The 27,828-nt window shown below is 39.7% G+C and overlaps 1 protein-coding gene across 2 annotated transcripts in view; it reads left to right on the plus strand.

The window, feature by feature from the left end:
• Cwh43 (cell wall biogenesis 43 C-terminal homolog) overlaps window positions 1-25,456 on the plus strand; it is a 49,962-nt gene extending 24,506 nt beyond the window's left edge. For both annotated transcript variants that reach the window (XM_076864952.2, XM_076864953.2), the window contains 6 exons: window positions 162-297; window positions 2,598-2,747; window positions 7,541-7,685; window positions 12,495-12,556; window positions 19,224-19,379; window positions 25,378-25,456. In XM_076864952.2, coding sequence (XP_076721067.2) covers window positions 162-297; window positions 2,598-2,747; window positions 7,541-7,685; window positions 12,495-12,556; window positions 19,224-19,379; window positions 25,378-25,456 — 728 coding nt within the window. The remainder of the gene's footprint in view (window positions 1-161; window positions 298-2,597; window positions 2,748-7,540; window positions 7,686-12,494; window positions 12,557-19,223; window positions 19,380-25,377) is intronic.
• The last annotated feature ends 2,372 nt before the right edge of the window (window positions 25,457-27,828 follow it).

Here is a 27,828-nt window from a genome sequence, read left to right on the forward strand (position 1 = left end):
GGAACCACGGCCTTTTAGTGACTCACAAAGAATTACTTTGTTTTGAGTTTTATGAGTAAAGGCAAAAGGGTTAAGGACAAGGACAGAGTTTTGCTAATTGCTTTTTTCATTGTCATGAGTTCTTTTTTCCCCCTCTCTGTGCTTTTGTTTTTTCTAAACAGGTGCAGATTTCATAACCATTTTGGAGAGTGATGCTTCTAAGCCCTATATAGGTAACAATGACTTAACCATGTGGCTAGGGGAGAAGCTGGGTTTCTATACAGACTTTGGTCCAAGCACCAGGGATCACACCTGGGGGTGAGTATACCTTGGTTATTAATACTGAACATAGTCCTGAAAGACCAGGCAGCATAGGGTTGGAGTGGAAAGTTGGGATTATCATGTCTTTGTCCTGTGAACATGCCCCAGTGATGCTGCTTGGGATGTGGGGAGTTGCTGAAGATAGGCATATTTCTTAATTTTAAAAGTTGTTTCCCCATTGCTGGGTATTTCCAGTTCTTTACCATTATAAACCATTTGGGGTAGGAGCTAAGGCTTAATACCAGGCCTGACTGATGTGAATGCTTGTCTCAAGAAGTGTGTGTTCTAGTTTGGAAAAATAAAAATACAGTTGGAATTTTGTATCTTCAGGGTTTTTTTTTTTCATTTGTGGAAACTGACCTCAGGTTGAAAATATTTGAAAAAAAAAAGTGCTAGAATGTTCCAAAAGCCAAAACTGGAATTTGCCATGTACCGAGCACTGGACTGAGTCCATGTGAATGAAGTGAAGTGTAGGCTTTGTGTTAGGTATTAAAAATAACCTAGAGATGAGTTCAGGAGGATGTGTGTAGCTTATATGCAAATAGTAGGTCATTTTCTATGAGGGACTTGAGCATCCATGGAGTTTGGTACTCAGGGAGTATCTGGAACCAGTTCTCCACAGATACTGAGGGATGGCTGTAAACATATACACAAAGAAATAAATAAGATAACTTGAGATTGTCATAAGTTCTGTGAAGAAAGCAAGCTGTGAGTCACAGTGACCAAAGGGTGGTGACCATGGGGAATGGTGGTCCTATAGGTGATATGGTCAGGAAGGTCTCTCGGGAGATACCATGATGAGGACACAGGAAGAGCTGAGGAAACCGCAGGGTAAAGTCTGGAGGCAGGATGGAGCTTGGGGAGCCTGCATTGGAGGAGATGAGGAGGAGTTGTTAAGAAATGAAGCCAAGGGAGGGCAGTTGACCAGAAAGGGCCCCTTTTACCCACTTGGGGCAGGGTGCCACTGGAGAGGAGTCATCTGGTCTGATATACATTTTTAAAGATCATCCTGGCCATCCTTGGAGGAGCGAGACTAGGAGCTGGGAGACAGGAGGTGAGGTTGGAGCAGCAGCACAGACAGGAGGTGACAGTGGCGATGGAGAGAAGGGGGCCGAGGCAGGAACTGTTTTGGAATAGAGCTGACAGGACCTGCTGTGGGCTGAAAGGTCAAGGTTGGGGAAGAGAAGAATCAGGAAGACTCAGGGGGATGTCTAGGCTTTGACCGGATTACCTTATGGGAGATGAAGCCCTTTAATGGCAAAGGAACACTGGGAGAGAGTGCATATGTGCCGAGCTAGAGATGCGCCAGGACAGTCGGGTGATGTACAGTGTATACCTTAGAGGGTCGAGTAGGACAGGCCCGGCTGGAGGTGGACCTTAGAGTTCACCACTGTAGAGATGGATCTGAGGGACCTGACAAGGGAGTCACAGAGGTAGCACAAGCACCTAGAGAAGAGAAGTTGGTTGAGGCATGAGCTCTGCACCTCCTTTTCATATGTAGCTCTTTGACTTTGAGTGAGGTAGATCCCCTCCCCCTATATATGTTTATAGAATCTTTTTTTTTTTTTTTTTTTTTTTTGCGGTGGTTGGGGGGGACCAGGGATTGATCTCAGGAGCACTGGCCCACTACTTTGTATTTTATTTAGAGACGGGGCCTCACTGAGTTGCCTAGTGCCTCGCTTTTTCTGAGGCTGGCTTTGAATTCTTCTTCCTTCTGTCTCAGCCTCTTGAGCCCTGGGATAAAGGCGTGTGCCACCACACCTGGCTATGGAATTTGTGTGTGTGTGTGTGTGTGTGTGTGTGTGTGTTACTGGGGATTTGAACCCAGGGCCTCGAACATGTGAGGCAAGCACTCTACCAACTGAGCCATATCCCCAGCCCTGGAATAATTTTTAATGTCTAGATTTTTAAAATTCTTACTTTGTGTCCTTGCTGGCTAGATATATTCTGAATGTATTGATTAATATTAGAATTTTTATGCAAATGTGTGGTTAGGATAACAATGCAGGTAAGATGGATTTTATATATTATCAAAACCTCCATTTTCGTGTCTCTGTAGTGCTGATTAAAATAGACGTGATCCTGTGCTTTTAGGGATACAGCAAGACAAGCTAAATAGTGAGATGTGGTGAACTAACAAGCAAACTGCCATAGAGTTCTGTCACATTATTACTCTGACTGCCCCTTGGTGGGATGCCTGTAGCATGGCACATCTCTTTCTAATGCATTTTCTTCATCCTGCTTACCTGATATGGTGGGACTGATGTTGATGGCCCTCTTTTTTCCTTCCAAAACAGGATTATGGTGTTATCAAGATACCCAATTGTGAAATCGGAGCATCACCTTCTTCCGTCACCAGAGGGCGAGATTGCACCAGCCATAACCCTGACTGTCAACATCTCCGACAAATTTGTGGATTTTGTTGTGACACACTTTGGAAACCATGAGTAGGTTTCTCTGACTTAATATTATACAAATGCCAAGAAATATTATCAACGTGTTCCTTTGATTTCTATGAAAGAATCTTTTATGCTTCCTTCTTTTCTCACCTCTCAAAGAAATTCCCCTGCATTGCTGGTTGCAATAATGAAACGGAGAAGCATTGGGGATGCAGGCAGTCCTTAGAGGTGGTGTAGTGACGGACTGTGTTAGCCCTCAATGACTGAAATGTGCAGTTGTTCTCTCTGCAGGTGTTATGCTAAGGGCATCATTATATTTAATCTTCACTCTGTAGGAGGTAAGTACCATTACAGCCCCATTTTATAGATAAAGACTCTGGACATTAGACACTAGATTAACTTGACCGGCCAAGGTCACACAGCTAAGAAGTGGTTTGACTCAAACTCAGCCCACAGGTGGTTGGAACCACGGGTAAGCCAGACTGCAGAAAAATTAATTCCCTTTTCCTATAGGATTATTGATAGAAATAGGAGTACCGTTGGGATTTGAGGGTGCTACATGATGTACCTTTTTTCATTCATGTATTCACAAGGCAGAAGAATATATAGGCAGAAGAATCTGGCAGATGGAAATGAAAATTCCACTTTAATACTGATAAGGCTATTTGGACAACAAGACTTATGTGGCCATATGACCTAGCTAATGTGTCCCCTCGCAGTATAGGAAACAGACTCCCCACAAACACTAGGCCTCCTAACAGGTGCAAGACCTGCCTTGTTAAGCTCTTCCTTTGATGGAAAGGACCAGTTAGAAAACTCCCTGTCTACAAACCAGTGGATTCTAGAGAGGAAGGGCTCGAGACAGGAATGGCCAGTTAAGTTTTCCGCACTTAGCTAGAAAATTCTTCCCTGAAAGTAAAGGATGGGGAGAGAGGCCAGTGGTGGTTTTATAAGGCAGTCCCTCTACAAAGAAGCATGAATGGGTAATAAGTTTTTTTTCCCCAAAGAACATTCACAACCAGTGACTTAGTACTGAATAAATAACTAATAATGTCAACAATATATTGTAAAAGCAAAGATAAAAGTGTAGAGTTTATACTCTGCTATTCTAAACATAATCACTTAAAACACAAATGCTATGTGCTTTAACAAGACCTGACTGCATTAATAATATGAGTAGCTATAGAACTTCAAGGTAGCACACAGAATATTAGGAAAACAACATCATTCTACTATTAAGTTTCACCTAAACAAAACCAATATGCCTGCAAATGGTCACTATTATTTTTTTCACTACCTTGATTTTTCTTACACTAATATGTGTGGATCTGTAAAAGCATATTTGAATATTTTCCAAAATAAGTCAGAGCATTAGAAATTTACACAGAACATCCAAATATGATTAATATACACCATTCACTATCCGCCTCTTGTTTGCCTCTATAGAACTAAGAAGGCATTTGGAAGACAGCTACTGTAGATGGTCCACGTTTCTTAAAAAAAAAAAAAAAAAAAAAAACTGTTTGAAGAAATGTCTTAAGTAATGTTCATGTAGCAAGTATAGACATTCAGAAATCATATCCCTGACCTTACATTTTATTCCAATTGGGTACTTTTGTGTTTAAAGTTTGCAAGGTCTCAATCCCCAAAACAGTTGAGTCTGCTCTTTTATTTCTTTGCTCCTCATTCCCCACCTCCTTTAATTCCCCCTAATGTCTCCTGAAATTGAAGAATAGACTTAAAAAAAAAAACAAAAAAAAAAAAAACCAGGCCTTGGAATGTGCATGGCAAAGGGACAGATAGGATTGCCTTTGCTAACGTTCTGTTAACCACCTACTTGATGCTTTCTGATTACACCATCCCTTCACTTGCTATCTTATGCATCTGATTTAATAATGACAAAAATGACACAATAATAATGACTATTTCCTTTTGAGGAGATGTAACTCCAGGGAGTGAAGCAGTGTAGTTTAATGCTCAGGAGAATGGATTCCAGAGCTTGGAATCAGAGAGTCTGGTTTAAATCCTAATGCCATCACTAGCTATGTATCATTTATAGTTCTTTAACTATGTGGAGACTTGGTTTCCTCATTTGTAAGTTAGGGGCAATCATGGTATTTATTTTACAGAGTTCTTAGGAGAAAACAGTGAAATATTTCAGGTAAAGTACATGAATCTAGTAAGTGCTTAATTAATGCTGGCTATTATTAAACCAAATCAGGCAACTCCAAATGTAAAAAAGAAATTATTTCTTAAAAAAGAAATTATTTGTCAAACACAAATCAAGCTCTGTCATGTACCAAGCATAGGGTCAAACACAATCTTTGTCCTTAAGAGACACCACTCTTGTCGCTCCTTAGAATTTCTGTCCATGAACACTGTGGCCTCCCAACAAGTGACAGAGGAAGTTTGCACCTAGAAAAATTTGTGAAGCCATCATAATGTATTTGTGTTTGCCTTCGTTGTTTTCTACAATACTTTATAGAAAAATTCTTACTCTGGATAAATATTTAGAGATTTTCTTTCCCAGTGATTGTGGCATACAAATGTGAAAATCCTATTAGGAGTGAATTAGAGAATGCTTGTGCGTGTTATTAGCTGATTCAACAAGAATGTTTAATGTGCCGAGCATGCGAATATCTCTTTTACAACCAATAAATAGGAAATAGCAGCTTTTCTTAGAAGTCATTTAGGTAAACACCATAATGAAAGTTGATATTACTTTAGCTGATTAACCAAGCTACTGGCTAGTCACCATTGTCTTTTTCTAAATCTATGACCTGCATCATATACAGAGAGAAAACAGAACCAGCTGTCTGGAGATTTATACGCTAGTTTTGGTTCTGTTGCAGGGGATCCTTGGTGAGTTCCAATTGATCGTTACCGAAAATCAGATAAAATCCTCTTTTTCAGCTCACATTATATTGCTATTGGGCTGATCAAATATAAACACATAAGTAAACATATAACATGTATGTTCTCTCACTCTCTTTCCCTCTCACTCCTTCCTCCTTTCTTCATGCACATAGTATACTTTTTATTTTTACTGTTATCAGTAGATGAGATTTTTCTCTTGAGAAAATGTAGAACCAAATTCACAAATTATTTTTTTCCAGCAATATAGTGCTAAACTATATTTGAATGGGCTGTGGCTTTGGAATTTTCTAAATCTGGATTTGAATTCTACCCGCATGTATCAGAAGGAACAGAATTCACTACAGTCCTGCTGAGGCTTTACCAAGGTTGGAAGGGTCCATGGGAACACAGGAGATGCCGAGGCTCTCAGATGCTACTCACAGTGGGAAATCATTGCCAGCCTTACAGCTGAAGAGACAGGCAGAGCCCTGTGAGGTCTAGAACCAGGAAGAGGACCACTAGACATGAAGAATGAGCTACTGCCAGAGGGACTGGCCCTCTGACTGACCCAACTTCACCCTTCTCCTAACATTTTATCTGCTGGTGTCTCTGGTTGGACAAGCCCCACTGGAAATCAGATAAGGAAGCCCAGGAGATGAAACCTGAAAGAGCCAGAATCACCCAGGACACCGAGAAGGCCAGAGACTGGGTCTGGGCAGGGAGATGGAGAATACTTGGCCTGTGACCTGGGTCCACTTAGTCCTGTCTTCAGATCCTACTTCAGTGAGGTTTCTCCAATCCTCTCAGTCCTCAGTGAGCTCCCTCTTATCTTCCTTTGACATTTTCTTCTTAACACTCATTTATTAACTGTCTCTCTACACAAACGCCTGAGTTAGTCTTCATTTGCTTTTGGATCCCTTCCTTGTTATTTTCAACTGTAAGGGAACCACATTTCCCAAAGTCCCTTGCTTTCTGGTTTCTGGTGGGTTTAGTCGCTGGCATTAGTGCAAGGTTGGAGGGCAAGAGAAGTAGAGAACCCAGGGTATTTCTCATCTCCTCTGCTTCTGTTATCCTTGGTATCAGCTAAATTTCTTCTCTGGCACCAGCTCCTTCTCAGATAGTCCCAGCTCCACCTGGCAGCTCCTTCCATAATCTATCTCCTGCCAGCCAGTTCTGGCTTCTAGACTCTGAGCTATCGTCTCCTGCCCCTCTGCTAGCTGTAGGGATGGTACTAGTTTCTCTCTGTTGCTAACCTCTGGTTGCCTCACTGACCTCTGTCTGGCTTCCCATAGCTTAGGTAATGAATTCCCTAACTTAAATTCATTTTGTTTGAAACATCTGGATCGTTTCAGTTTTTCTGGCTGGATCATGTAAAATATGATGTCCTGTTTCCCGGCCTCCAAACCCTCCAAAAGTTTGATACACCTGTATCTAATTATCTGTTTTATGTCTTCTATGATTAGCAAAATAAAAGCAACATGTCCAGCCAATATTTAAGCAGAAGAGCTGAAGTGGCTTTCAAAAGGTGTTTAGTTGAGGGACTTGTGTGGTAGGGTAATAAGCTCGGTGTGCTCTGCTCCTTGAATGTTTGAGTTCTCCTTCTTACCAGTATTCCTGTCTCTTTTAATTTGACTCTTTTAGTTGTAATACTGATGACCAGACTTCATGTTACTGCTATTATTTCTTCTGATGAAAAGTTGAACAAATGCTGTATTTAGAATAGATATTTAAATCAACTTGACTCCTGATGATTTGTGGAGAAAAATCAGGTTGTTCTTAGTCAAAAGTTTGTCAGCCTACTCAGTTGAAGCACTGTATCTGGGCCTTGTTCATTTGTATTTACCCAAACAGGAATTGCTCTGGGTTTTGTACACTGTTTGAAGATACTCCTGGGAATTTAGTTATCTAATAGTTTTTAAGCATTGTTTTGCAAGTTCAATAGGAGGCACATTTTTAGTTTTTTGTTTTGTCTTTTGTTTTTCTAGAGATGACCTTGACAGGAAACTGCAGGCTATTGCTGTTTCAAAACTACTGAAAAATTGCTCTAATCAAGTGGTATTTCTGGGATATATCACTTCAGCACCTGGTTCCAGAGATTACCTACAGCTCACCAAACATGGCAATGTGAAGGTAACATAATCTTAATAGGATTTCAGTTTTATTAAGTAAAATGCTTCTTTTTGTTTCATGCTCGGGGGAAAACCCCATAATGCAATATAACAATTTAATATGTGTTTGTTATGGTTTGGATCTAGAGTATCCGCCAAAATCTCAGATGTTGAAGGCCATGCAGCAGTGTCCAGAGGCAAGGCTTCCAGGAAACGATTGGATCATAGGGGCTCCAACCTCATCAGTGAATGAATCCATTTGTTGGATTAATCATTTAAATGTACTGCTAAGAGGAGGCAAACGTATAGGCAGGTTGGCCAGGTGCAGTGGCTATGTAACCCCAGTGGCTTGGGAGACTGAGGCAGGAGGATTGCAAGTTCAAAGCCAACCTCAGCAACTTTGCAAGGTCCTGAGCAACTTAGCAAGACCTTGTTTCAAAATAAAAACAATAGAAACCGGCTGGGGATGTGACTCAATGATTAAGTGCCCTTGGTTTCAATCCCCAGTACAAAGGAAGAAGAAGAAGAAGGAGAAGGAGAAGGAGAAGGAGAAGAACTATAGGCAGGTGGGGCATGGTTGGAGGAAGTAGGTCACTTGGGGCTACTATTTTATCCTTGTCCCCTTTCTCTCTCCCTGCTTTCTGGCTGCCATGAGCTAAGATGCTTTCCTCCACCACACTCTTCCACCGTGATATTCTGCCTCACTCCACACCCAGAGCAATGAAGCCAACAGTTCTTGGACAGAAACCTTTGAAACTGTATGTCAGAATGAAACTTTTCTCCTCTAAGTTGGTTTTCTCAGGTATTTGTCACAGTGATGAATAGCTGACCGTCACAGTGTTTTGATTATCCACTGCTGCACAGAAACCACCACAAACATACTAGCTTAAAACAACAGCAGCCATCTATTTGCTTACAAATCTACAATTTGCACAGGGTGAGTGGGGATAGACCATTTTTCCTTCACACAGTGTCAGTGCTCATTGGGGGACTAGAGAATCTCCCTTGTAGATGATCCACAGGAGGTAGGTTGGTGCTTTGGGCTTGGGACCTTGGTTCCTGTCCCTGGGCTACTTGGGTTTTCTCCCTTTATGGTGGCTGCATCTCAGAGTGAGAATCCAAGAGCATCAGGAAGAACCTGAATTGCCTTATATGATTTAGCCTTTTAAGTCATGGTATCACTTCTGCTCTTGTCACAAGTCTGATGGCATTCAACTAGAAGAAACAAACTCACCTCTAAATGGGAGGAATATCAGAGTTTCATCATCAGAGTACCATATGGAAAGGGAGATACTGTTGTAGCCATGTTTAAGAAATGGAATCTGCCACATTGTGAGAGGTAATGATGCTGAGAGTAAAAGATGAAATGAAATGTCAAATAGAACAGCTAATCCACCAGACAGGGCCTCATCAAGTTGACAATGAATTCGTTTTTTCCTTTTAAGATTTAACACACTTGAATTTTCAGATATATTCCTGTCCTGGAGCACAAAGACACAAATCAAAGTCTTGAGAGAAGGACACCCCAGAATACCAAGTGCATTGATTTAAAATGAAAAATATAATTTTTATATCTAGTGAACACCCATGTAGATTTCTTGATCCTTTGCTTCTTTTCTTTTTGTTTTTAACTTCATATCTTGAGACAGAATCTTCAGAGAAAAGTGATTGCTCATTTTGTGTTGATTTTACTACTTTAACTCTTCTTAGAAGAGTGTAACGCTGGGAAGACAGGTGACAGGGTGTGAGGATAGTTTTCTGCATGTATGGAAAACACAAATGACAGTGGTTTGAATAAGAAAGAAGTGTGTTTCTTTGTATAAAAGCCTCAGTGGTAAATCACTATTGACAAGGTGCTCCATGATGTCTGGAACCTGAGTTTCTCTACTACGGCTCCACTCAACACAGCCTCCTTTCCCACGGCCTCCATTCACATGGTTCAATCATGTAGAATGACATCCATATTCTAGTATCAACAGATGGAGGAAGGGCCAAGAGCATATGCAAGTTATCCCTAAAGGCAAGTTCCAGGAAACTGACCTTTAATACTTCTACTTACATCTCCTTGACTGGGATTCTGTCATATGGCCATGCTTTGCTCTACAAAGAGTTTGGAGGTGTGAAATCTTGATGGCTATGTACCCAACTAAAAATGGTATTATGTTGAAAGAAGGGCAGATACTGGGAGATGAGTTAGTCTTTTCATTCATGGAGAGTAGAATCATGATGCATTTCTGTTTGCTTTGGTCAAAGGTTTTATGATAGTGACATTATTTGTGATAGTGACATTATTCCAGAGAATACATAAGAAAGAATAGTTTTTCCAAGAAGATGATGAGTTCAGCTTTGCACTGAGTTTGAGGTACCTATGGGACTTTAATGGAGATGTCCAATAGATGGGTGGATATATGGATCTGGAATTCAGGAGGGCAATTTGGACTGGAGATATGGATGAAGCAGTTGCCACCATATAAGCAATTATTAAATCATGAAAATATTACTATAAGTAAAAGAAGTGAAAAAGGAAAACCAAAGAAAATCCCCTCTATTAGTCTGTTTTGTGTTGCTTTAACAGAGTACCTAATTCTAGGTACTGTATAAAGAAAAGAGGTTTATTTGACTTATAGTTTTAGAGACTGAAAGTCTAAGATTGGTAGCCTCATCTTTTCAGCCTCTGGTGAGGACCCCTTTTGCTGCATCAAATCATTCAACATGGTAAAGAGGAAGGGGAGGTGGCTACATGCTGAAGGGGCCATATATTTGGTGTGATGTTACTTTTTAACCTGCTCTAACAAGGTGTAAGTCCCTCTGCAGACCAGCCGGTGTTTTCTGAAGGTGGAGCCCTGTGACCTAACTACTTCCCATTAGGCCCTGTCTCTTAAATATCCCACAGCCTCAACACAGCCATATTGGGAACCAAGCTTCCATTACATGGACCTTGAGGGGACACACTCATAACTCCACCAATAAAGCCACATTGAATGTGGTGGCTGAGGGTAGAGAAGGCAGATTATTTCAAGAATAATCCTGAAATATTGGCTGGAGGGGCCAAGGTGGCTCCACTCTTACAGTGGGGTCCTTGGTTCTGAGGCACTTTTTCCACATGGTTTCTCTCCATTATTAGCCTTGCTGGTTACTTCATTGACCAACTCTGTGATGGACATGGGGACAAGTGACTCAATCTTTCTGGGCCTCAATTTCCTCATCTGTAAAATGATGATAGCAATATCCTTACATCATAGGGTCATATAAGGAAATATATGTGTGCACACGGCATATAGGTATGGTTATGTGTATATTATATGTATGGTTATGTGTGTGTATATATATATAGTGTGTGTCTGGCTGTATATGTAAAATTAAATAAGATAGAGATACTAGTACCTGGCCTATAAGATACAAAAGTGGACACAGTGGTATTTGGCAAATCAAAGAAAAAATTGCATCATAATGAGGAAGGGCATTCTTACATTTCGTGTGTGTGTGTGTGTGTGTGTGTGTGTGTGTGTGTTTGAGGAATATACATGGTGTTAGGAAAGAGGAATTTTATTTTATTTTTATTTAATCATCTGATGGTTTCCACTGCTCTGGTCAAAAACTTGTGTCAAGATTGGCAGTGGATTCTGATGCTGCTTTTTCTATTACAAAGTTTATTAGTGTGGAGAGGAATTTCAATCATAAATTCTTGGATGAACAGATTTTTCTCTTTAAGAAAGAGTATTTAAATTCTGCAGCTTTAAAAGTTGACAGCATCTTTTAAAAACCTAATAAAATAAAATAATAGTCACATAGATTCATAGCTTATTATTCCCAGTATACATAGAATGATTAAATTTTTATCTCTTCCCAGGGCAAAACAGAGCAGCACTTTTTATTTATTTTCTTTTTTATCACTAAAAATTTTTAATTTAATTTTTAAGATTTATTGTACTTTTTTCATGTATATAAAAGGAATGTCTATGTGTGTGTGATATAAATAATAATAACAATTAACAGGCATTCCTGTGTCCACCACCAAATTTAAGAAGTAGATAATAAATTGTGGGTTTTTTTGTAATTCTAAAATGTAGTTTTAATTAAATGTTAATAGTAAAATTCAGTGGTAGTTAAAAAGTCAGGTATATCTTTATTTATAGGATATTTGAAAAGAAGAAAATGACTTCTCCTTTCAGCATAACAGCTCCATATTTATGATTTTTCCAACGCAATATAGAAAGAAATATGTTTTTCTTCTCCTTCTTTGATGAAAAATGACCCTGGTTTCAATCTTTCAACATCAAAAAGACTTATGATTGCTCCTGAAATATGTTCATTTCCCTGATTCAATTTGACAAACACAGATTGAGCACCTGCTATACTCCAGGCCTCATGCTAAGTACCAGGCAGCCAAAAATGACTCAGAGTCCTTGTGCTCAGGAAGGGAAGGGTGGAGACCTAGGAACAAATAGCTGTGGTAATAGGCTATAGTTGGTGTGCATAAAGTGTGGCCGGTGAAGATGGTCAGTCATGCTTAAGATGAGACTTGGAAAAGCTCCAGGAGGTTGGAGGCTATCTTATAATCACTGATTTATCTAAGTCCCTCTCTAGACCACCCTCATCTCTGTATTTCCAGTATCTAGTACAAAGATAGAGGGCACATAGTAGATGCTCGAAAAACATCTACAGAATTAACAAATACTTTGGACCTTAAAGGATCTAAATAGGAGCCAGAAAGAGAAAATAGCATGCATGGAGGCCTGTTTATCATTGCAGTTCACACAGGTATTTTGCCAATTTGGAACAGAGCATTGTTTTTTATGCTTTAAACATTCTTCTCTCTGCTCTTCAATAGGATATTGACAGCACAGATCACGACAGATGGTGTGAATACATTATGTATCGGGGGTTGATCAGGTGAGCACAGATGTTTGGTTTTTGTGTTGTTGTTGTTGTTTAAAATCTATTATTACTGTCATCTTTTGAGTCTCTCCTAGAAGGAAAAACTTTATGGATGCAATGATTTTTTGTTAGTTTTCCTAAACATTGATTTGTTCAGTTACTCTATTTCATATCTTTTTTCAAGACATGGCCTAATGATTTAAGAAGGTATAAATAGCTAAGCAAATTAAGCTTAAGTATGTAGCAAGAATACTATGTCCACTGTTAAGGGAGATAAGGAAGTAACTGTCAGCATGTTAGGAGTGGTGCTTTATGGTCTGGTGGAAACAGTATGGACCATTGTTTTAGTCAGCTGTGATCAAAATATCTGACAAGAACAATTTTAAGGAGGAAAAGGTTAGTTTGGGGCTCATGGTTTCAGAGGTCTCAGTCCTTAGATAGCCAGTTCCATTCCTTGGGGTGCAAGGTGAGGCAGAGCATCCTGGCAGAAGAGTGTGGTGAAGGAAAGCAGTTGGGAACATGGCATCCAGGAAGCAGAGAGGGCTCTGTTCACCAAAGGACAAAATATAAACCCCACAGGGATGCCCCCAGGAACCCACGTCCTTCAGCCACACCTAACCTACTTTACAGTTACCACCCAGTTAATCCCTACTGGGGGATTAATTTTTGCATTGGGTGAAGACTCTATAACCCAATCATTTTACCTCTAGGCCTTCTTGTATTATCTCACACATGAGCTTTTGGGGGACACCTCACATCTAAACCATAGCAACCACGGCATAAGGAAGTCCCAGGCTTGAATTCCAACTTTGCTAGTTTCTAATCATATAATCTTGGGTACATTACCTCACTTGGAGTCATCATTATTCTGTGGTGAGATATCTATGGTAAATTACACTTAAAAAAAAATGTCATCCCTTATAAAAGTGTCATCCAAAGATAACATATATATATGTGTGTGTGTGTGTGTGTGTGTATGTGTGTATGTGTGTGTATCTCCAAAGATAACATAACATATATTTACATATTCTTGGATAATATATATCTGGATATATGTGATCCAAAATAATATAGATGCAAGATCTTAAAATTCAAATATGTAAATACATAACTTAGTTTTGAAAACACAATTTCTTTAAATAAAGCAAAGAGTAGTTAAAACCAAAAAAAGAGGTCCTAATTATTCATCCAGTCATTTTTTATAGTTTTTTAAACATATTTTTTAGTTGTTGATGGACCTTTATTTTGTTTATTTATTTATATATGGTGCTAAGAATCAAACTCAGTGCCTCACACATACTAGGCAAGTGCTCTACCACTGAACCGCAAGACTAGCCCTCATCCGCTCATTTATTCTATAAGTATTTATTAAGTACCAGGTATTGTCCTAGGCAGTGAGGATATAATAGGAACAAAACAAAATGTTTGACTCTCACAGGACACACATTCCAATGAAGATACAGGAAAGAAGCAGATAAGGAATGATAGGCCAAGACAGGTGGAGACAAGTGTGATGGAGACAGGAAGAACTGAGTCAGCTAAGGAGTGCTGGGGGCGGGGGTAGGGTACATAGGGTGGGCAAGGTACTATGGGGTGACCTTTGGGCAGTGGCCTGAATGACACAAGGAGCCCACCTATGCATATCTTGGGAAAAGCACTTGGGCAGAGGGAATAAGGAAGTGCAAAAGCAAGAGGGGAGTATACTGAGTGCTTTTTGGTAGGATCAAGGAAGCCAGGGTGATTGGAGTGTGGTAATAAGGGAGGAGCCCTGGGAGAGGTTCCTAGAAACAAATCATGTGGCCAATGGGTTGATTTGCATGTCCTTCTACTTCTTCAGTGAACAGAACAGGCTGGAGACCTTCCTTGAACTCATGGGGGTCCCCCTGTTAGTTTCAAAATTGTTTGGAGATATTTGACCTGAAGCCTCCAGCTCCCCTCCCAGAAATAGTGTGGGAACTCTGTTGCGGGCTACTAGGACAGACCTCTCTGGCCTCCATACAGAGCAGTTCATCCCCCAGAAGCATCTTGATACTGGCCACATGAAGATAGGGATTGACATTGAATTGATCATCTCTTAAGTAATCTTGTATCTAGTGATCTGTGGTCCCCATTGATGAAGCACAATGGTTGCCTTCAAGGGATGATACAGAATCACAGAGCCAGCTCCTCTGCCTATAGATAGGGCTTATTCAGTTATGAGTCATAGTCTAGTGACAACAAACTGCTAGGTACACTGCTCTGCTGCTATCTGCCATTTAATAAGTAGCAATTGAGCTTAATGGATGTCAGGCACTGGAGGTGACAGTAAGCTGAAGGTCCCTGCCCTGCTGAAGGAAGATAGACAATGGCATATTTAACTGCCATAGTCTGGCTGGGCGCAATTCAGGAGCCACTTGTCAAAAGAAACGAACTTTATTTTTAGAACACACAGGCCAAACCACACAGCTCCTCAGGAAAAACCCTCAGAGCCCAACTGCCACCAGGCTTCCCACAAGCCTCTCAACTTCCCCCACTCCTCCTACTCTTGAGGCCCATTGGCTGGGTCGCATGGGCGGAGTCAAAAAAGTCCCCCAATGAGCAGCTCTGTGGTCTGAAAGGGCGGGGAAACAACCCAATGAGCATCACCGCAGAGGAGCCAATCAGTTGGCAGCTAGAAGTTTGCTGGGGCTGCTGTGAGCCAATCATCAGCTGGCAGCTGGAAGTTTGCTGGGGCCCCTTGGGCTGTGGCTCTCAATATTTAACTGCATGATTTTAGAAGGTAGTAAGAGTGGGCAGAAAAATCTGAGCATCCAGTATATGGAGGCACAGTGTGATTATAAGTAGGGTTGGGTAGACCTTACTGAGAAGATGATGTTTGGGCCAAGATTTGAAAAAGTGGATCACGTGGCTATCTGGGGAATGACCCTTTGTTGTGATGGGCAAAGGTGCGACTTATGCAGTCGAGGAAAGAAATAAAGAATGTCCACACATTTATGCCCTTATCAATGTTTTATTCACTCAAAAAATCACTCAATACAATTCACTCAATAGGTTCTTAATCAAGAAAATGACAATCCTTAATGCTGGGCACTGCAATAGACATGATCAATTCAAAGCAAACAATTCTAAGTTAATGCTAAGCCCTGCAAACACACTTAATCATGACAGACTTATTATAGGCATTCCCTCTGCATGCTAAGCTCAAATGCCAGATCTAGAGTCTCAAGTCTTAGACCTTAAGTTCAGCAGATGCATCTGCATCCTCCTCAGACCACAGTGATCCGGTCAGGAACTGATGAACTGTTGACAGCCAGTTGAGGTGGACGATTGTGAGGAGAAGTTGCTGTTCTCACCAGGGTCAGGAGGCTGCTGTAGAGTTTGAGAGCAGTGAGGATGATGCAGAGGATCAGGCAAATGATGAGAAGAATTGGGATGTCAGTCCAGGTCCTCATCAGGCTCTCTGGTGAGTGGACATCAGTATCGGCTGGCTCTAATGTCTGTTCATTTGCTCTATCATTTTTACTAAATTTTGGGGCTTCTGCTCGTCCTTTAGGTCCCTATCAGCTGCTCCCAGGATTCTTAGTGACGTCTTACATTTCAGAGTCAGGACATATGGCTGACTCTAATCGGGACGAAGGCAAATGACATGTGACTTCATTCTGACTCTCATCAGAGTCGTGGAAAGTGACTCATTTTTATCAGGCTATACCTGATGACATATTGGAGGACTCTGTAGGCTTGTGCCTACAGAGGGAGGCACGGTGGGACGGCAGGTTTATTTTTAAATGGAGTTGTTTAGGCTAAGGCCGTCCTTACACCCTTCCAGGCACAGGACCCAGACAGTGTGAAAGTCAAGAATGCCCGCTGTGCTTGAGGAAAAGTGAAGCTGATGGGGCTGCAGTATGTCCACGGGCTGAGTAGAGGGGTGGAGGAGGAAAGCGGGCAGAGTGGGCAGCCAGGGAAAGGAGCAGATCTTGTTAGGGTCTGTAGAACCTTGTTAAGGACTTGGGATATTAATAAAGTGGTGACCTTTATTTATTTATTTATTTATTTATTTATTTATTTAAAGAAAGAGTGAGAGAGAGAGGGAGAGAGAGAGAATTTTTTAATATTTATTTTTTAGTACTTGGCGGACACAACATCTTTGTTTGTACGTGGTGCTGAGGATTGAACCCGGGCTGCACGCATGCCAGGCGAGCGCGCTACCACTTGAGCCACATCCCCAGCCCCATGACCTTTATTGATCCTTCTGCAACTCGATGGGTTCATAGGCTCACTGAGGGGGTCTAGGAGGCCCTTGAGATGCTATAAGGTTCTTCTGATTATGCCACTGATTCAGAAACCCTAAAAGGATCAGCACATGCTCAGATGGCTGCAGGACAGATAGCTTGACTACTGATTTGGTGTTTCTGAAGGATAAGGCAGGAGAGGTCAGGCTGAGGGCTTAGTTTTATAAAGCGTTTCATGTCTCAGACTGATAACACTATTTCTGTTTAAATATGTGACCAAGTGATTGTTTTAATGGGAGTTATTGGAATGTTTAGAACACGATCTTTGATCTAGACTGAAATGGGTGTAATTCCAAGTTGCAAAAGTCATTGGTCACCGAGAAACAGTGGTATTTATAGTAACCTGTGCTCATAATAGCTAATTACTGGATACACACATACACACATATGTATATGTAATATATATATATATATATATATATATATATATATATATATATATACACACAACACATACCCGTATGTATATATGTGACAAAAGATTGCACTGACTGCTATAACAAAATACCTACTGGATGGCTGAAACAAATTTCTGTTCTTATTGCACATCAAGACCAAGGCACCAGTCTACCAACAAGGTTGGTGTCTGGCGAGGACTCTCTCTCACCAGGGTTGCCTTCTTACCATGTGTTCTCATGACCTTTCCTTGGCATGTGTCTGTGGAGAACTCTCTCAGTCACCTGATTCAAAGTTTTGCTCCTAGTAGGTGCTTGATAAATACTTACTGGGCAACAATGGGAAGTTCCCTATTTTAGTGGGAGATAGGCATTGAGGTTCCTTATCTTCAAGGGCTTTTAGAGTGTTCTTGAAGGCAATGGCTATGAGATGGGTTTGAACTTCGATCTTAAGAGATTTGGGAGATAAAGAACCTGGATTTGTCCCAGAGTCAGTGACTTAGAATTACAAGTCACTTCAAGTCCTGAGCTTAGACAGTTGCAGTAACCTGGCTGACTGCTCAAACACATATCTGATGCTCAGCGGCAGCTCCTCTCTTGTCCCCCACGGGGGTCAGACTTGCTGCCCCTGCCTGCCCTGGCTCTGGGTGTCTGTTTCTGCTTTGTGTGTGGTTACAGGCTTGAAATGCTCTTCCTCCTACCACGCTGGCCCAAGCCCTCATGGTCTTTTACCTAAATTCTTGCAGCGACCTCTTAACTGCCCACCCCCGCCTTGACTCTTTCCCTAACACCTATTCTCTTCAGAGAGCCATAGCAGATCTCTGCCCCAGACCCCTCTAATGGATTCCCATCTCACTCTAAAAATTTGAAGTCCTTACAGTGGCCTGCAGGGGAGAATTTGCGTCATCTCCCCTTAACCCCCTCCCTGAGCTTTTGTGTTCTTCATTATACACTCTGCTCCTGTCATGGTAGAATTGGTTCTCCAAAGTACCAAGCACATTTCTACCTCAGGACCCCTGCATGCACTATTCTGAAATCTGTGCATCTTGCTCCCTTACTTCATTCAATTTTTGGCTCCAGTGTTAATCATCAGGGAGATACACCTGACCATCCTCTATAAAACAGCAATCTCTGCTTTCTCTCTATCGCCACCTGACCCATATGTCCTTATTTAATTTGTCTCCCCAAATAGAATAACAGATCCAGGAGAGCAAGGATTTCATTTTGTTCACTACTTTTCCCCACTACCTACAAAGGTGCTGCATGCAATAGAGACTTGGTATGTTTACTAAGTTAGATAAATGAATGAAATAATTGACACAGTTCCTTTTTTTTTTTTTTTTGGAAGAGGCAAAAGATAAATAAATTAAAATGAATACTTTTCTGCTTGTGGTTCCTCCACTTTTCCATCTGAGCGCTTCAATAAGAACTATTTGGATAATGTCTGTAAAGTGCTTTGAATTTCCTGGAGAACTGAAAGCTCTAAGTCAAAACAGGATGTGGAATTTTTTCAGACATATAAAATCTTTGATTTTTTAAGCTTGCAAGTGTGGGCTGAAAATACGCATGTGGTATTTGGATTTTTAAAGGTAAGAAAGAATTTAGGTATACACTCCTGTCGTTCTGAAGCAATCCTGTTATTAACTCAAAACATAATTATATGGAAGGCAATTTGTGGAGACAGAATATTCATTAGTGTAAAAAAGTAAAGTAAGACTCCTAAGATTATTTAGTTAATTAAACCTCTGTGTATATTCCTTATCTATCATATCATAAAATCAACATTTTTGTTAATATTTAGAGTAACGAATCAAGTTAATTCTAGTTGGGGTACACAAAGTCAAGTTAGAAATAGGAAATTAATAAGGAAGGTGCTATCTTCTAAATCTTGTTAGATTTTTTGAGGGCGCATGGCTGAGAATTGACTCCAGAGTCTCGTGCATGCTAAGCACATGCTCTATGCATCAAATCTTTATGTGATAATAAAGCCTTTATAAACCATCCCTATTTCTGTTACAGGTTGGGTTATGCAAGAATTTCCCGTGCTAAACTGAGTGACTCTGAAATTCAGATGGCAAAATTTAGGATCCCCGATGACCCCATTAATTATAGAGACAATCAGAAAGTGGTCATAGACCACAGAGAAGTTCCCAAGAAAATTCGTTTCAATCCCAGGTGAGTGGGTTCCTTTACATTTTAGGCTATGGTTATGAGCTACCACATCTAGGGAACTTCACTATTCCTTCAAAATGAACCAGAAATTGTATTAGGTTCTAGAGGTTTGTTCCAGGGTACAAGTTATGGTCCTTACTTTCTGGAATGGAGAAACATTGTAATAATAATCTTAGGTAAAAAAAAAAAAATTCCCATTATCTTTATCATCACCATTATTACCACCACAACCGCCACCATTAACATCACTGTGAATGTTTGACTCTTTGTGCATTCTAGATCCTGATCTGGGTTCTTTTTTTTTTTTTTTTTTTAATCTCATTTTTGCCCTTACTAGATTGGTACTTGTGTTATCCATATTTTATTGATAAGGAAGCTCAGGCTGAAGCACATGAAGTAAATTCACTAGTATTATGTGGCTGGTCAATGGTGAAACTGTTAAGTAGATAGAAAGCCTGTAATCATCATGTGTCGCTGTGATTCTCAGCTCTTTCACACATTAGAGTCACCTGGAGGGCTTTTAAAAAATACCATTGCTTGAGTCCCACCCCAGACCAATTCATCAGGACCTACTGGGGTGCCTGGGCTTTGGGATTTAAAAAATTCTTTCCAGTTATTCTAATGTACAGTTAGGAATGAGACTGTGAAGTGTGGATAATTCACTTGCATTGCGGATATTCCACCACGTAAACTAGATTGGGTTTTGGCTTACTTCATTTCCAATGGAGGTTATCCGAGAAACCCATTTGTAGCAGAACATATGATTTGGAATACGTGCTCTTTGCTCTGGCTGTATAGTGAGAGGAAACTTCCCCATAAAACCAAACACAGAACACATCCTAGACTTTATTATCATTTGACATTTCTACTACCTTTACCAGCTAATAGCTCTATAAATTTCTGAGATCTCATTTTGTTGGGGAAGAAAAAAAAAACACTTCTCCATTTCTTTTTATGCCTCTCCCCTCCTTACAAAAAGAAAAAAGAAATAAAACTGTACCAAAATGTGGGCAGGGAATGTGTGGAGAGCTTTAACCAAGTCTTGGTTTGGTTTCACTGCTGTGTTTATCTCGTCCTGTGTACATGGGATGTGGTGGTAAAGGGCTCGGACTTGTGGTCAAGCTACCTGTATTCCATTCCTAACTTCTGCCGTGCAACAGCTGAGTAACTGTAGACCAGTTACTTAACCTCCCTAAGCCTTAAGTCCCTCAGCTGAAAATGGTAGTAAAAATAGTAGCGCCTACCTCCTCAAGCGATGTGAGGTTCGAATGACAGGTAGAGTTCTTAGAATGGTGCACAGGGCGTACTCTGCATGAGCCAGTTGCTGCAGCAGCAACCACAGTATTTGTAGTAGTAACAGCAGAAGTGAAATAGAAGGTTTCCTCTCCTTTGCTGATTGAGATGACTTCTTCAATGAAAGCTAGAAAATATGGAAGGAAAAATCATTTCTTGTTTCCTTATTCTTTATATATGGGGAGTGTGGAGAAATCCAAGTAAAATATTTTGGCTAATCACAACCGCAGACTGAGTCAAACCAACTGTGACCAGAGCTAGATCTGGTTTCTGACCCAGTTTAATTATGAAAATGACAAAGTCATAAGCAGAAGGCTTGCCTTACTTTAAAAGTTGTGGTGAGAAGATTTAAGACCTACTCTCTTAGTAGGTTGAAATGTGTGACATATTATTAACTGTAGTCAGTGCATTACAAGAGCTCCCCAGGATTTATTCATCCTATGTGATTGAAATTTTGAATCCTTTGAATCAACATCTCCTCCTAACCCAGCTCTGGCAGCCACTATTATACTCTCTGCTTCTATGAGTTCAGCCTTTTTTAGATTGCACATATAAGTGAAATCATGCAGTATTTGTCTTTCTGTGACTGGATTATTTCATTTAGCCTAATGCCCTTTAGGTTCATTCATGTTGCTACAAATGATAACATTTCCTTCTTTTTAAAGGCTAAGTCATATTCCATCATGTGTGTGTGTCTCTCTCTGTGTACATTTTCTTATCCATTCATCTGGTGACTCCATATATTGTCTATTTTGCATAATCCTGCAGTGAACATGTGAGTACAGATATTTCTTCAACATCAAAATCACTGTGGACATATACCAAGATGTGGGATAGCTAGATCATATGGTAATTTTAGTTTTAGTTTTTTGAGGAACCTCCGTACTGTTTTCCATAATGGCTATACTAATTTACATTCCCACAACTGCATATAAGGTGATTTTTTCCCCCCAAGTTAGATGCAGTGGTGCAAACCTGTAATCCTAGCTACTCTGAAGAAAGAGGCAGGAGAATCGCAGGTTCAAGGCCAGTCTGGGCAACTTAGCAAGACACTATCTCAAAAGTTCAAAAAGAGCTAGAGTAGCTCAGTGGTAGAGTTCTTGCCTAGAATGTATAACACCTGGGTTTAATCCTTAGTACTGGGCAGGGGAGTCCTTTTTCTTCTTCATGTCCTTGCCAACACTTGTTATAATTTTGTCTTTTTGATAATCACCATCCTCACAGGTGTGAGCTGATGTCTCTGATTTGAATTTTCATGTCCCTGAGTAGTGATGTTAAGTATTTTTTTTCATTATCTGTGAGCCATTTGGATATGCTCTTTTGAGAAATGCCTGTTTAGCCTTTTTATCAGGGTAATGCTGGCCCTGTAAAATGAATTTTCAGGTTTCCCTCTTCTTCAGTGTTTTGGAAAACTCAGGACTGGCATGAGTTTTTCTTTAAATGTTACACAGAATTCACCAGTGAAGCTGTCAGGTCATGGGCTTTTGTTGTTGTCGTTGGGAAGTTTTGAATTAATGATTCGATTTCCTTACTCTTTCACTGGACTGGTTAGATTTTGTATTTGTTCATGATAGAGTCCTGGGAGATTTCATGATTCTATGAATCAATCCATTTCTTATAGTTCATCTAAATTTATGGGTGTTTAATTATTCATCATAGTCTCTAAGATCCTTTGTGTTTCTGTGGTATCAGTTATAATGTCTTCTCTTCCACTTATAATTCCATTTATCTGAGATTTCTCTTTTTTTTCTTAGTAAATCTTTCTAAAGGTTTGTCAAACGTTTTACCTTTTCAAAAAAGTAATTCTTAATTTCATTGATCTTTTCTGTTCTTTTATTAATAATACTTTTTAGTTGTTGTTGTACCTTTATTTCTTATTTATTTATATGTGGTGCTGAGGATTGAACCTGGTGCCTCACACATGCTAGGCAAGTGCTCTGCCGCTGAGCCACAACCCCAGACCCATCTATTCTGTTCTTTTTCTATCCTTTCATTATTTTTACTGTGATCTTTATTGTTTCCTTTCTTCTTTTGACTTCAAGTTTAGTTCGTTTTTCTATTTCTAGGTCCTTGAGGTGTAGAGTCAGGTTATTTGAAATTTTTCTCCTTCTTGACGTAGACAATTTTTTTGTTATCAACTTTTCTCTTAAATCTGTTTTTGCTGTAACCCATATATTTTGGTATGTTTTGTTTCTATTTGATTTCCTATCAAGATTTTTTTAAATCTTCCTTTTTATTTCTTTTCTAACCATTGAGTATTCATGAGTATACTAATTCCCACATACTTGTAAATTGTCCAGTTTTCTTTGTTATTGACTTCTAGTTTCATACTAGAAAACATGGAAAAGATACTTGATACAAGTCTTCAAAAATTTGTTAAGACTTGTTTTGTGGCCTGATATTGGATTTATCTTGCAAAATGTCCCATGTGTACCTGTAAAAAAAATTTGTATTCTGCTGCTATTGGGTAGAATATTCTATATATATTTTCTTAGTCTACTTTGTCTATAGTGTTGTTTCATTTCACTGTTTGCTTACTGATTTTCTGTCTGGATGATCAGTCCATCATTGAAATGTACAAGAATGTTGAAGTTGCTTACAACTAATGTAGTCCTATTTCTCCCTTCTATTCTATTAATATTTGCTTTACATATTTTGGTTCTTGGATGTTGGGTGCACATGTATTTACAGTGATTATATTCTATTGATAAATTGACCTCTGTATCATAATATAATGATTTTCGTTGTCTCTTGGGAGTTTTCAATTTAAAGTCTATTTTATCTGATATAAATATAGCCTCCCTGCTCTCTTTTGGTTACCATGTGCATGGAATTTCCCTTTGTACCCCTCACTTTCCGCCTATGTATGTCATTAAAGCTAAAGTCAATCTCTTATAAGCAGCATGTATTTGGAGCTTTTAAAAAAAATAATACATTCGACTATTCTGTTTTTTGAATGAAGAATTTGGTCCATTTACACTTACAATAATTTTGATAGGTAAGAACTTAGCACTGCCATCTTACAAATCGTTTTTTGACTATTTTGTATTTCCTTTGTTCTCTTCTTTCTCTCTTGCTGTCTTCCTTTGTGATTGGATTCATCTACTACAGTTTTTATCTTTGTGGTTACCATGAGGCTTACATGAAACATAACTTTATTTTAAGCTGATAATAATTTTGTATGCATACAAAAGTTTTACACTGTAACTTAACCCCCATGTTTTACATTATTGATGTCACAGTTCACATCTTTTATATATTCTGCCTTCATTAACAAATTATTGTTGTTATAGTTCTTTTTAATACTTTAATCTTTTAACTTTTAAGCTAAGAGTTAAAAGATTCTAGTCTTTAAGTCTACTATCCTTTAACACAGGCAAGTTAGAGGCTGATCTGGCATTTGGGTGGGCCTGGAGGCTTGGTCTGTGGTTGTCAGTCTTGAGCTGAAATTCACTGGGGTGGGCTCAGTGCTGGGGTCCATGGCAAAGTTGAATGTTCAGTGTTTCACTCCCCTTCCTTCATGTGGAGGGTATCTATCCCCTCCTGTGCTGTCCTGGCTGGGGGAAGGATAATGCAGGTCCCACTCTCTTCAATGAATCTTTTGTTATTTCTATGCCACACGTAGATGCTGTAACCACTTACCCAAATTTTTTCATTCTTGTGAAACTATTTTTGTGCATGGACGGTTGTTCAAGCTGATGTTTTTGTGAGAGGATGAGTGTTGGGAAGTCCTTTCTGCCATCTTGCTGACTTCACTTCTGCTTCTATCTTTATATCACATAATAATCACAATTTCATAAATGTATGATACATATATGTATATGTGTTCATTCTGTTTGCAAAAATGATTTTTCCATCCAAATACTATATTAAGAACTCCCGTAATAAAGTATTCTATTTAAAATATTTTTAATGATTACATAATATTCCACGGCTGGATGTACTGAATGTTAGCTAATCAACAGTTGTTTTTGTACATTTATTTTTGCATTATTATGAAATCTTCCAGTGTTGTGGGCATATCCTCGATTACTTCCTTAGAATGTAGTTGTAGATGTAGAATAGCAGTCAGAGACTCTAAAGAATGTTCCTTGTCATTATCACCTTGAGGTAAAAAAAGTCAATAGCACTCCCATATCCTACCTTATAAAAGTTATTTGGATATTGTTTCAGATGAAGAAAAGGCAGGCAGTGGCTTCATTTGTGCAAGTCTTAGCTTCATTCCCAATGCTTTCTGTGTTTCATCAGACCAAACAGATTTGTGATTTGTCTGCAAAATAAAGATTTGACCTGTGGGTCATGTAGAGGATTTAGAAGTTGTGCCCATAGAGAATCTATATGTGCACGAATGCAACATGAATAACATATCATGCTTCCTGACACTTTACCTGTGAAATGGGTATTATTCATATGGACAAGAGAGAAAATGATTTTTTTTAGCAATGCTAACCAGCCAATAATTCTTAAAACAGTTTTGCTTTTGGAATGATCCATACTCATGGAAAGAGAACTTTGGGGCTAAAATGTTAGTCTGCCTTTTCCATATGCATGAACCCTTTTTCATTTCTTCATTTGTTAGTTTATAAATTGATTATTTCAATTCTAGATCTATGGTGGATAAGTAAAACCACAATAAATTATGGTTGAAACTGTACAAAATTACATTCCTTTCTCAAGAGTTTTTACATGTCAATTATTTCTTTTTTAGATTTGGATCCTACAAAGAAGGACACAATTATGAAAACAATCATCATTTTCATATGAATACTCCCAAGTACTTTTTATGAACTATTTAAAATAAGAAGTCATTTACTGGGAAAATCTAAGGGGAAAATATGTACAATAGAAAGAATTTAATGCAAGTGGGAAAAGACGCACGGAGAAGCTAAATTTTTAAAAATCATGGTGCTATGCAGTGGGAAATTCCATCCATTTCTAAAATATGTTGTTTAATAAAAAAACATTTATTTAAATAATTTTTCTTATATTTTTGATAAGGATTTTTAGAAGGGAAAGGTGGCCTTGTAGCTGAGGCAGAACTATTTGTTCATAAAGCAGTAGATGAAGGAGGTGTTGGAGACCAGGAGGATGAAGGAGATGGGGGTCCCCGAGAGGTGGCGCTTGGCAGAGATGGTGTCGTAGGCCTGACAAGCGGTCGTACTGAAGATGGGCAGGAAGAAGAGGACCATGACGACCATGAGCATGGCGATCACCCACTTTTTGGTGATCAGGTTGTTGGCAGAGCCGCTGCTCCTGGCTGCTGCAGGTGGACAGCTGCCGGAGCTCAGCTTCCTCGGGTGCTGGGTCTTCTGCAGGTAGCAGTCTTTGCTGTCCTGGCATTGGGTGCCACTGCCTGTGCTTGGTTTCTTCTCTGGGTGGGCAAGTGACATCACTTGTTGGTCAGGAAGGGTCATGCCAGACAGAGGGCATGGATCCTGGCCTCCTTCCGTCAGGAGGCAATGTCAAATTTGAACTGAAGAATTAGGCAGGCCACCTTGGCCTACATTAAAGTTGGGTGAGTATTGATCTGTACTAGTTCTCTCCTTCCAATGAATAGCCGCTTAAAACTAGTAAAATTATATACATACAATATATTATTAAATATTATAAGTTAATATATATATTAATATATATTATATATATTAAATATTTGATATATAGTAAATAATGATATAGTAATATAACGGTGTTCCTATTCAAGATAAAATAGTTTTAAAATGACACCTTCTCACTGTTTAAAGATAGGAAATTGACTTATTGATTACCCGAAAGGACTACTTAAAAAAATAAAATAAAATAAAGCAGCCTTTGATTCTTCTTGGGACAAAGCAGGGGAAAAACTGTTTACAGATTAAGTCTAATTGTTAGATGAATACTGTGTGAGTGTGACTGCCACTGACTCAATGGTACCCACTCCATCATCACCGTCCCTGAGCTGTGATAGAATCATCTCTTTTCTCCTATGCTTATGTCACTCCATGGCTAGATGTGACACACTGTGTTGCTGCCTCCAGTCCGTCCACCTGGCTCTCAGGGAACACACCTCATACACAGCAGGATCCCACTGAGTGAGTTTTCTTCCTTAGAACAAAACAGGTAGGTAGTGGGGAGGTTTCCCCCATCTAAACAGATTGTGATTTGAATGAGGCCAGGAGACACAAATTATCTTAGAGCTGCAAGAAACCCTAATATTTCCTATCACCACCCTGAACTGAGTACTATATGTAGTTCTGGATATAACAAAAACTGAATAATTTGTTTGTTGTGGCCAGGTTCTTAAACTTACTCAAACATGAGTCAATTTAAGGGCCATATTATTTATCCATTGATGTTTAACAAATGATTCCAATATCTAGTGGCCAAAAACAACCAACAGTTAAAATCTGCTAAGCTTTGAAAATGGCTAAGCTAGATGGTTGGGGCACAGGGTCTCTGGTGAAGTTGCAATCGGTTGTCAGCTGGGACTGATGTCGTCCAAGGCACGACTAGGGCTGGAAGGTCAGTTCCTCACCACCTGTCAGTGAAGCTGGAAGCACATGGCAACTGATTTCTCTGAGAGCCAAAGGCAGATTTAGGCTTGGGGTCACATGCCCTAAACACCAAGTGTGGGAGTTGGGAAGTTACAAAGACAGCTTGAATAGGAACTAGTGATCATTTACTTGCTATTGCATTAGATGCTTTACCAACATTGTCTCCTGACAAGACAACACTATTGCAAGGTTAAATAATCCAGTTACCAACTGGAATCTCTCTAGCTTTCACCTCTGGATAAGACAGCCAGAATCCCCATTCCATTCCGTCTTCCCCAGGACTTGAGTGACTTGTGGGAGGTGAAGGGCACAAGACTCATTGCTCTTGTAGTCACTTCTCTCACCAACCTTCCACTGTGATATTTCAGTCTCATCTTTGCATTTTTTGACCCCTGAATTCTGTTACTGTGCAAGGTAAGCACAAGGAGAGAATGTGTTTAATACACCTAGACAGCACCCAGGACTCAGCAATTGCTCAGTATGTCCCAAAGTTCTGGGGAGGCAGATCTCTACTGAGGCAGCAAAGATCCTCTCAGCAAATGGATCTTGGCTCTTGCCTCTTGACTTCCTCAGAATGAAGTAAAAGAAAACCCTCTGTTTTAGTGTGTCTCGTATTTTACTGAAGGTGT

The sequence above is a fragment of the Callospermophilus lateralis genome, chromosome 8 (assembly GCF_048772815.1).
Source record: "Callospermophilus lateralis isolate mCalLat2 chromosome 8, mCalLat2.hap1, whole genome shotgun sequence".
Taxonomy (NCBI): domain Eukaryota; kingdom Metazoa; phylum Chordata; class Mammalia; order Rodentia; family Sciuridae; genus Callospermophilus; species Callospermophilus lateralis.